This window comes from Meles meles, chromosome 2 (genome assembly GCF_922984935.1).
Source record: "Meles meles chromosome 2, mMelMel3.1 paternal haplotype, whole genome shotgun sequence".
Classification (NCBI taxonomy): Eukaryota; Metazoa; Chordata; class Mammalia; order Carnivora; family Mustelidae; genus Meles; species Meles meles.
Window position 1 is genome coordinate 210345822 of NC_060067.1, and position 11310 is coordinate 210357131.

The window sequence follows — 11310 nt, forward strand, 5'->3', positions numbered from 1 at the left end:
GACCCAAGAGTTTATTACATCTTTCAAAGAATATCTTTCTTCTCTAAGACTAAAATGTATTATTTGGAAGGCAAGCATTTCCATCTGTGGAAGTTCTACATGGAGAAAAGTAAAATCAGGCAACAAGACAGTTTTTCTTCACCTTAAATCACCTCACCTTATGTACCCTCTATGGTCATTCTTACTCTGTCTTGAGATGCTTCCCTTTGAATTATTTCATTTATACACTTCCATTGAACCCTAGCAATATTATGAACAAATTCCCTAATGCTGCTCACTTCCATTTCATGATGGTTTTTCTCTGTGTCAATGGTCAATTTTTCTCTCACACACTGTTTCCCTTATTGTTCCTCAGTTCAAACCTGCTCCTTCTTTCACAGTGGTTGTTCTTTAAACCCCTTCCCCTCCATGATTGCTACTTGTTCCCATCACATAAAACGTTCTTCCCTCTGAAGCCTGCATCTTGTTTTCCTAACCTATCTACTGCCCAGGCATGTCCCTACTCTGACTGAGCCTTGTGCTCCTGCATCCAAACTTTCCTCCCAGCACCAACTCTGGCCATTTCCAGGGTATTTGTGTAGATAATTGGACATCCACACTGGATGTCACATGGGCTCAGTCAGTATCCAGATAGCTGAACCAGCTGCCACATTAACCTCAGGTGTCCTTCACCACATTCATTTATTATTCCTCTTGGAATTGCTGTCAATCACCAACTCAGTATGAGGCACTGTGGCACCTGCTGGACATCAGGAAACACAACCATGTAAATGTCAGCTATTCATTCCCCTCCAATGATCCATCATAGAAGGACAGGAACTGATATACCTACCAGGTAATCAGAATATAATGTTGTAAATATAACAGCTTATATGAAAAATGTCACAAGAGCAAAAGAAAGATTCTAGAAAGATATTCCAAAGGAGGTGATCAAAAGGTTTAATGAGCCCATCAAGTCCACTTCTACCCACACTTCTTTTTTATTATTACTATGCTCAGTTAGTCAGCATATAGCACATCATTTTAATTTTATTTTTAAGAAAAGAATATGTAACTTTATTAATGTTTTTCTTAAAATATTATTTCTTTAAAATTTTTATTTATTTATTTAATTTTTAATTATTTTTTAAATTTCTTTTCAGTCTTCCAGAATTCATTGTTTATGTACCACACCCAATGCTCCATGCAATATGTGCCCTCATTATTACCCACCACCAGGCTCACCCAACCTCTCACCTCTCTCCCCTCCAAACCCTCAGTATGTTTCTCAGAGTCCACAGTCTCTCATGATTTATCTTCCCCTCCAATTTCCCCCAACTCCCTTCTCCTCTCCATCTCCCCATGTCATCTGTGTTATTTCTTATGCTCCACAAATAAGTGAAACCAAATGATAATTGACTCTCTCTGCTTGACTTATTTCACTCAGCATAATCTCTTCCAGTCCATCCATGTTGCTACAAAATTTGGGTATTCACTCTTTCTGATGGAAGCATAATACTCCATTGTGTATATGGAAAACATATTCCTTATCCATTCATCCATCGAAGGGCATTTTGGTTCTTTCCACAGTTTGGCGACTATGGATATTGCTGCTATGGACATTGGGATACAGATGGCCCTTCTTTTCACTACATTTGTTTCTCTGTAGTAAATAGCCAGTAGTGCAATTTCAGGGTCATAGGGAAGCTCTATTTTTAATTTCTTAAGGAATCTCCACACTGTTTTTCAAAGTGGCTGTACCAACCTGCATTCCCACCAACAGTGTAAGAGGGCTCCCCTTTCTCCACATCCTCTCCAACACACGTTGTTTCCTGTCTTGTTAATTTTGGCCATTCTAACTGATGTAAGGTGGTATCTCATTGTGGTTTTGATTTGAATCTCCCTGATGGCTAGTGATGATGAACATTTTTTCATGTGTCTGTTAGCCATTTGTATGTCTTCATTGGAGAAGTGTCTGTTTATGTCTTCTGCCCGCTTTTGACATGATTGTCTGTTTTGTTTGTGTTGAGTTTGAGGAGTTCTTTCTAGATCCTGGATATCAGCCCTTTGTGTTGTCATTTGCGAATATCTTCTCCCATTCAGTGAGACCCAGTCATTCTTTGTTGGGGTGCTTTATACCTTCCAATTGTTTGAGCTCCTTCCAAATTTCTTCTTGTTGTTGAGTTCCAGTTTCAAAGCATTGTGGTCTGAAAATATGCATAGGATTATCTTAATCTTTTGTACTTTTTGAGACCTGATTTTGACCCAGTATATGACCTCTTCTGGAGAAAGTTCTGTGTGCACCTGAGAATGAATATTCTGTTGATTTAGGATGCAATGTTCTGTATATGTCTATGAAGTCCATCTGGTCCAATGTGTCATTTAAAGCTCTTGTCTCTCTCTTTTTAAAAAATTCTTTTCAGTGTAACAGTATTCATTGTTTTTTCACCACACCCAGTGCTCCATGCAACACGTGCCCTCCCTATCACCCACCACCTGGTTCCCCCCAACCTCCCACCCCCCACCCCTTCAAAACCCTCAGGTTGTTTTTCAGAGTCCATAGTCTCTCATGGTTCATCTCCCCTTCCAATTTCCCTCAACTCCCTTCTCCTCTCCATCTCCCCATGTCCTCCATGTTATTTGTTATGCTCCACAAATAAGTGAGACCATATGATACTTGACTCTCTCTGCTTGACTTATTTCACTCAGCATTATCTCTTCCAGTCCCGTCCATGTTGCTACAAAAGTTGGGTATTCATCCTTTCTGATGGAGGCATAATACTCCATCGTGTATATGTACCACATCTTCCTTATTCATTCATCCGTTGAAGGGCATCTTGGTTCTTTCCACAGTTTGGCGACCGTAGCCATTGCTGCAATAAACATTCGGGTACAGATGACCTTTCTTTTCACTCCTTCTGTATCTTTGGGGTAAATACCCAGCAGGGCAATTGCAGGGTCATAGGGAAGCTCTATTTTTAATTTCTTGAGGAATCTCCACACTGTTCTCCAGAGTGGCTGCACCAACTTGCATTCCCACCAACAGTGGAAGAGGGTTCCCCTTTCTCCACATCCTCTCCAACACACGTTGTTTCCGGTCTTGCTAATTTTGGCCATTCTGACTGGTTTAAGGTGATATCTCAAAGTGGTTTTAATTTGAATCTCCCTGATGGCTAGTGATGATGAGCATTTTTTCATGTGTCTGATAGCCATTTGTATGTCTTCGTTGGAGAAGTGTCTGTTCATATCTTCTGTACATTTTTTGATATGATTATCTGTTTCATGTGTGTTGAGTCTGAGGAGTTCTTTATAGATCCTGGATATCAACCTTTTTAAAAAATAATTTATTTATTTATTTGACAGAGAGAGAGAGAAATCACAAGTAGGCAGAGAGGCAGGCAGAGGGGGAGGGCAAAGCAGGCTCCCCGCCAAGCAGAGAGCCCGATGCAGGACTCAATCCCAGGACTCTGAGACCATGACCTGAGGTGAAGGCAGAGGCTTAACCCACTGAGCCTGGGTATCAACCTTTTTTTTTTTTCCATTTTATTTATTTTTTTCAGCGTAACAGTATTCATTGTTTTTGCACAACACCCAGTGCTCCATGCAAAACGTGCCCTCCCCATTACCCACCACCTGTTCCCCCAACCTTTTGTCTGTACTGTCATTTGCAAATATCTTCTCCCATTCCGTGGGTTGCCTTTTTGTTTTGTTGACTGTTTTCTTTGCTGTGCAGAAGCTTTTGATCTTGATGAAGTCCCAAAAGTTCATTTTCGAAAAGCTTTTGATCTTGATGAGTCCCAGAAGTTCATTTTTGCCCTTGCTTCCCCTGCCTTTGGTGATGTTTCTAGGAAGAAGTTGCTGCAGCCGAGGTCAAATAGGTTGCTGCCTGTGTTCTCCTCAAGGTTTTGGATGGATTCCTTTCTCACATTGAGGTGTTTCATCTATTTGTAGCCTATTTTTGTGTGTGGTGTAACAAAATGGTCCAGTTTCATTTTTCTGTATGTGGCTGTCCAGTTTTCCTAACACAATTTGTTGAAGAGACTGTCTTCTTTCCTGCTTTGTTGAATATTGGTAGACTCTAGAATTGAAGGTCCATTTCTCGGCTCTCTATTCTGTTCCATTGATCTTGTGCCAGTAGCATACTGTCTTAATGATGACAGCTTTGTAATAGAGCTTGAAGTCTGGAATTGTGATGCCATCAACTTTGGCTTTCTTTTTCAAAATTTGTCTGGCTATTCGAGGTCTTTTCTGCTTTCATATAAATTTTAGGATTATTTGTTCCATTTATTTGAAAAAATGGATGGTATTTTGATAGGCATTTCATTAAACTTGTAGATTGCTTTACATAGCATAGACATTTTCACAATATTTGTTCTTCTAAACCATGAGCTTAGAACATTTTTCCATTTCTTTGTGTCTTCCTCAATTTCTTTCATGAGTACTTTATAGTTTTCTGAGTACAGATTCTTTGCCTCTTTGGTTAGGTTTATTCGTAGGTATCTTAAGGTTTTGGGTGCAATTGTAAATGGGATTGACTCCTTAATTTCTCTTTCTTCTGTCTTGTTGTTGGTGTAAAGAAATGCAACTGATATCTGTGCATTGATTTTATATCCTAACACTTTACTGAATTCCTGTACAAGTTCTAGCAGATTTGAAGTGGAGTCTTTGGGTTTTCCACATAAATTACCGTATCACCTGCAAAGAGTGATAGTTTGACTTCTTTGCTGATTTGGATGCCTTTAATTTCTTTTTGTTGTCTGACTGCTGAGGCTAGGACTTCTAGTACTATATTGCATGGCAGTGGTGATAATGTACATCAGCAATGTTCCTGACCTCAGTGGAAAAGCTCTCAGTTTTTCCCCATTGAGAATGTTATTCGCTGTGGGTTTTTCATAGATGGCTTTGATGATATTTAGGTACGTGCCTTCTATCCTGAGACTGTGAAGAGTTTTGATCAAGAAAGGATGGTGTAGGGGAGCCTGGGTGGCTCAGTGGATTAAGCCACTGCCTTCGGCTCAGGTCATGATCTCAGGGTCCTGGGATTGAGCCCCGCATCAGGTTCTCTGCTCCGCAGGAAGCCTGCTTCCTCCTATCTCTCTGCCTGCCTCTCTGCCTACTTGCGATCTCTCTCTCTGTTAAATAAATAAAATAAAATCTTTAAAGAAAAAGAAAGGATGGTGTACTTTGTCAAATGCTTTTTCAGCATTTATTGTGAGTATCATATCGTTCTTGTTCTTTTTTTAATTAATGTATTCTAGCACATTGATTGATTTGCAGATGTTGAACCAACTTTGCAGCCCTCGAATAAATCCCACTTGGTCGTGGTGAATAATCCTCTTAATGTACTATTGGAACCTATTGGATAGCATTTTGGTGAGAATTTTTGCATCTGTGTTCATCAAGGACATTGGTCTGTAATTCTCTCTCTCTTTTTTTTAACAGTGATAAAATATACATTTATTTACTTTGTTGAGTTAGAGGGTCATAAAAAAATTATTGCTAAAGTAGATATCAGGCAAACAGAAAGGTTCTGTAGAAGTCCAGTTACCTTGGAGTTTATTTAAACTAAGAGGAAAAGGTCATAATGTTTTCATGCAATACATACTTGGTTCTTTAAATAACCATTGTGACAAATAACAGAAAGAATTATGAAATGCTGCACTTGTGATCCATACAGAACACCAACATTTTGGATTGTACATAATTTAAAGAAACGTCTCAAACACATTTTGAAATACTGTAGTAGCCAATACACAGAGTCATGCCATAGGTGGGCACAGGAATGCAGTTTATAAAAGAAAGAGAAACATCACACTGGGACCACTCAATTTCTTCAAAATCACTGAGAAAGAAAAACAACGTTGAACTTCCATACTGATTTTACACAACTTTTATACAGTACCTTGACTTAAATCCAAGAGCAAAAGTTAAGACTCTCCTCCTCTATTTTTGGTAAACAACTGTATGGTAAACTTAGATGACTTTTCCCCCTGGATTTTACCTGGGAGTGGCCTTTTAAATTTTTATTTAAAAGAGGGCAGGTTTGGCACTTTTATACTGATGTCACCAGTGTTAATATTTCTTGGGATCTCAGGAAGATTCATATTCTTTACAACTGATACAGCACGGGCTGGAGCTCCCGCTAAGCCAGCCTCAGATTTCTCCAGCTTATTTTGTGCATCAATTTGAGTAACAATCTCATTCATGTTGGTCTCCAGTACCATTCTCCCCATCACCATTTCTGCAAGAATATTGTGAACAATCCTTGCAAAATCCAACTTCAATGTAATTTCCTCCATTCACACTCTCCCAGGCAAAGGGAGGTAGGTCAGCTCTGTTCCCATGAACACTGAACACACTGATCCTTATTAATGCCACTGCTCATATCTTCTGCCCTTTTTTTGGATATGATTATCTGTTTTGGGTGTGTTGAGTTTGAGAAGTTCTTTATAGATCCTAGATATCAATCTTTTGTCTGTACTGTCATTTGCAAATATCTTCTCCCATTCCGTGGGTTGCCTTTTTGTTTTGTTGACTGTTTCCTTTGCTGTGCAGAAGCTTTTGATCTTGATGAAGTCCCAAAAGTTCATTTTTGCTTTTGTTTCCTTGGCCTTTGGAGACATATCTTGAAAGAAGTTGCTGTGGCTGATATCGAAGAGGTTACTGCCTATGTTCTCCTCTAGGATTCTGATAGATTCCTGTCTCACGTTGAGGTCTTTTATCCATTTTGAGTTTATCTTTGTGTACGGTGTAAGAGAATGGTCGAGTTTCATTCTTCTACATATCGCTGTCCAGTTTTCCCAGCACCATTGATTGAAGAGACTGTCTTTTTTTCCATTGAATATTTTTTCCTGTTTTGTCGAAGATTATTTGACCATAGAGTTGAGGGTCCATATCTGGGCTCTCCACTCTGTTCCACTGGTTTATGTTTCTGTTTTTATGCCAGTACCACGCTGTCTTGGTGATCGCAGCTTTGTAGTAAAGCTTGAAATCGGGGTAACGTGATGCCGCCAGTTTTGTTTTTGTTTTTCAACATTTCCTTAGCAATTCGCGGTCTCTTCTGATTCCATACAAATTTTAGGATTATTTGCTCCAGCTCTTTGAAAAATATCGGTGGAATTTTGATCGGAATGGCATTAAAAGTATAGATTGCTCTAGGTAGTATAGACATTTTAACAATGTTTATTCTTCCTATTCAAGAGCAGACACTTCTCCAACAAAGACATACAAATGGCTATCAGACACATGAAAAAATGTTCATCATCACTAGCCATCAGGGAGATTCAAATTAAAACCACATTGAGATACCACTTGACACCAGTTAGAATGGCCAAAATTAGCAAGACAGGAAACAACGTGTGTTGGAGAGGATGTGGAGAAAGGGGAACTCTCTTCCACTGTTGGTGGGAATGCAAGTTAGTGCAGCCACTTTGGAGAACAGTGTGGGGATTCCTGAAGAAATTAAGAATAGAGCTTCCCTATGACCCTGCAATTGCACTGCTGGGTATTTACCCCAAAGATACAGATGGAGTGAAAAGAAGGGCCATCTGTACCCGAATGTTTATTGCAGCAATGGCTACGGTCGCCAAACTGTGGAAAGAACCAAGATGCCCTTCAACGGATGAATGGATAAGGAAGATGTGGTCCATATACACGATGGAGTATTATGCCTCCATCAGAAAGGATGAAGACCCAACTTTTGTAGCAACATGGACGGGACTGGAAGAAATTATGCTGAGCGAAATAAGTCAAGCAGAGAGAGTCAAGTATCACATGGTCTCACTTATTTGTGGAGCATAACAAATAACATGGAGGACATGGGGAGATGGAGAGGAGAGGGAGTTGAGGGAAACTGGAAGGGGAGATGAACCATGAGAGACTATGGACTCTGAAAAACAACCAGAGGGTTTTGAAGGGGCGACGGGGGTGGGGGGTGGTGGGGTGGGAGGTTGAGGAACCAGGTGGTGGGTAATAGGGAGGGCACGTACTGCATGGAGCACTGGGTGTGATGCCAAAACAATGAAAACTGTTATGCTGTAAATAAAGAAATAAAAAAAAATTAAAAAAAAATTAATGCCACTGTTTCGTCCTCTAGATGTGGATCTTCTGGGTAGGGTCTGAACCTTCACCAGACACAGTGCCTTGTGTACATGGAAAATTACATCCAGTTCACAGACATTTTCAAAACACTTGTCTAATGTTTCCACAAATACTTGAATTAGATCTAAAATGCCAAGTTTACTTTCTGAAGTATCCACACAGAAGACAAAATATAATGTTGCATAATGTCTATAAATCAGTTTGTTATCAGAGCCTCCAATTAACAATCCTCCTTCTAGGAAATTACAAACATTTTCATCTCTCTTAGATACCAAATGGAATGTCTCTCTGATGATTTGCTGTTGTGTATCTTCACTGTAGGGCTGGTTGAACTTGGAGAGCCACGGCTTCCCGTGGTTGTTGAAGATGAGGATCGCCTTGATCATGGCTGAGCCGGGCTGACCAGGTGGGCGCTGGGGGCCAGGCTCATAGAATGAGTTTGAATGTTTTCCTTCCATTTCTATTTTTTGGAGCACTTTCAGGAGAATAGGTAATAATTCTTCTTTAAATGCTTTGTAAAATTCCCCTGCGAAGCCATCTGGCCCCGAGCTCTTGTTTGTTGGGGGATTTTTGATGACTGCTTCAATCTCCTTACTGGTTATGGGTCTGTTCAGGTTTTCTGTGTCTTCCTGGTTCAGTTGTGGTCATTTATATGTCTCTAGGAATGTATCCATTTCTTCCAGATTGTCAAAATTGCTGGTATATAGTGGCTTGTAACATGTTCTTATAATTGTTTGTATTTCTTTGATGGTGGTTGTGATCGCTCCTCTTTCATTCATTATTTAATTAATTTGGGTCCTTTCTCTTTTCTTTTTGATAAGTCTGGCCAGGGGTTTATCAATCTTATTAATTATTTCAGAAACAGTTCCTCATTTCAGTGATTTATTCTATTGGTTTTGTTGTTGTTGTTGTTGTCATCGTTTGTTTCTATTTCATTGATTTCTGCTCGATGTCTATTATTTCTCTTCTTTTCCTGGGTTTAGGCTTTCTTTGTTGTTCTTTCTCCAACTCCTTTAGGTGCAGGGTTAAGTTGTGTACTTGAGACTTTTCTTGTTTCTTGAGAAAGGCTTGTATCACTATATATTTTCCTCTCAGGACTGCCCTTGCTGTGTCCCACAGATTTTGAACTGTTGTGTTTTCATTATCATTTGTTTCCATGATTTTTTTCAATTCTTCTTTCATTTCCTGGCTGACCCATTCATTCCTTAGAAGGATGCTCCTTAGCCTCCATGTATTTGGGTTCTTTCCAAATTTCCTCTTGTGATTGAGTTCTAGCTTCAGAGCAGTGTGGTCTGAAAATATTCAGGGAAAGAAACCAAGGTTTTGGTAATGGTTGAGACCTGATTCACGACCCAGGATGTGATCTATTCTAGAGAATATTCCATGTGCCCTAGAGAAGAATGTGTATTATGTAGCTTTAGGATGGAATGTTCTGAATTTATCTGTGATGTCCATCTGTTCCAGTGTGTCATTTAAGGCTTTTATTTCCTTGTTGATCTTTTGCTTGGATGATCTGTCCATTTCAGCAAGGGGAGTGTTAATGTCCCCTACTATTACTGTATTATTGTCAATGTGTTCCTTTGATTTTGTTATTAATTGGTTTATGTAGTTGGATGCTCCCATGTTAGGGGCATAGATATTTAAAATTTTTAGATCTTCTTGCTGGACAGAAACCTTGGGTATGATATAGTGTCCTTCCTCATCTCTTATTATAGTCTTTGGCTTAAAATCTAATTGATCTGATATAAGAATTGCCACCTCAGCTTTCTTTTAATGTCCATTAATATTGTATATTATGTTCCACCCCCTCACTTTAAATCTGGAGGTGTCCTTGGGTCTACAATGAGTTTCTTGTAGACAGCATATTGATGGTTTTTGTTTTTTTTTTTATCCATTCTGATACCCTGTGTCTTTTGATTGGGGCATTTAAACCATTAACATTCAGGGTAACTATTGAAAGATATGAATTTAGTGCCATTGTATTGCCTGTAAGGTGACTGTTACTGTACATTTTCTCTGTTCCTTTCTGCTCTAGTACTTTTAGGGTCTCTCTTTGCTTAGAGGATCCCTTTCAATATTTCCTGTAGGGCTGGTTTGGTGAATACAAATTCTTTTAGTTTTTGTTTGTCCTGGAAGAGTTTCATCTCTCCTTCTATTTTTCAATGATAGCCTAGCTGGATGTAGAATTCTTGGGTACATGTTTTTCTCATTTAGTGCTCTGAATATATCATGCCAGTTCTTTCTGGCCTGCCAGGTCTCTGTGGATAAGCCCGCTGCCAATCTAATATTTTTATCATTGTATGTTACAGACTGATTGCCCCAGACTGCTTTCAGGATTTTCTCTTTGTCACTAAGACTTGTAAGTTTTACTATTAGATTACTGGGTGTGGACCTTTTCTTATTGATTTTGAGGGAGTTCTCGGCACCTCCTGGATGTTGATGCTTATTCCCTTTGTCATATTAGGGAAATTTTCTACAATAATTCTTCCAAAATAGCTTCTATCCCCGTGTCCTTCTTCTTCTTCTGGAATCCCAATTATTCTAATATTGTTTCATCTTATGGTATCACTTATCTCTTGAAATCTCTTGAAATCTTTGTGGTCCAGTAGTTGTTTTTCTCTCTTTTGCTCGGCTTCTTTATTCCCTGTCATTTGTTCTTCTATATCACTACTTCTCTCTTCTGCCTCATTTATCCTAGCAGTAAGAGCCTCCATTTTTTATTGCACCTCATTAATAGCTTTTTTTGATTTCAGTGTGGTTAGATTTTAGTTCTTTTATTTCTCCAGAAAGAGATTTTATTTCTCCAGACAGTGTTTCTCTAATGTATTCCATGCCTTTTTCAAGCCCAGATAGCACCTTGAGAATGGTCATTCTGAACTGTAGTTCTGACATATTACCAATTTCCATATTGATTATGTCCCTAGCCTTCAGTACTGCCTCTTTTTCTTTTTTTTTTTTTGAGGTGAGTTTTTCTGCCTTGTCATTTTATCCAGATAAGAATATATGAATAAGAGAACAAAATCCTAACAGAATGGCAAAGACCCCCTAAAAATGTGCATTAACCAAATAAGAAGAGACCCCAAATTGTGGGGAGAAAAAAGGGGGTAAAAGGAAGTTAAAAAGAAGTAAAAAAAGTAAAAAAATATATTAGACTGGTGAATAGAACAGAGCCACCCCCTTGATTTTGGGTGTATTTTGGTCTCTTAGAAGAAACTACCTCCCAAAATTTTA

The 11310-nt window shown here is 39.0% G+C and overlaps 1 protein-coding gene across 1 annotated transcript; it reads right to left on the bottom strand.

Moving 5' to 3' along the window:
• Positions 1–5843: 5843 nt before the first annotated feature.
• LOC123937220 (AP-3 complex subunit sigma-1-like) lies at positions 5844–8484 on the bottom strand. The gene is made up of 2 exons (XM_045997892.1): positions 8116–8484; positions 5844–6243 (listed from the first exon to the last, which is right to left on the bottom strand). The coding sequence occupies exons 1-2, from the start codon at positions 8463–8465 to the stop codon at positions 6003–6005; spliced, it is 591 nt and encodes a 196-aa protein (XP_045853848.1). The 5' UTR covers positions 8466–8484; the 3' UTR covers positions 5844–6002.
• Between the last annotated feature and the right edge of the window lie 2826 nt (positions 8485–11310).

Excerpts from the sequence above, each read along its gene's own strand:
- LOC123937220 (XM_045997892.1), bottom strand. The coding sequence starts at position 8,465 with ATGATCAAGGCGATCCTCATCTTCAACAACCACGGGAAGCCGTGGCTC. Across the intron at positions 6,244-8,115 it reads TTCCATGTACACAAGGCACT|GATTGTTCACAATATTCTTG; the intron begins GTGTCTGGTGAA and ends GGATTTTGCAAG.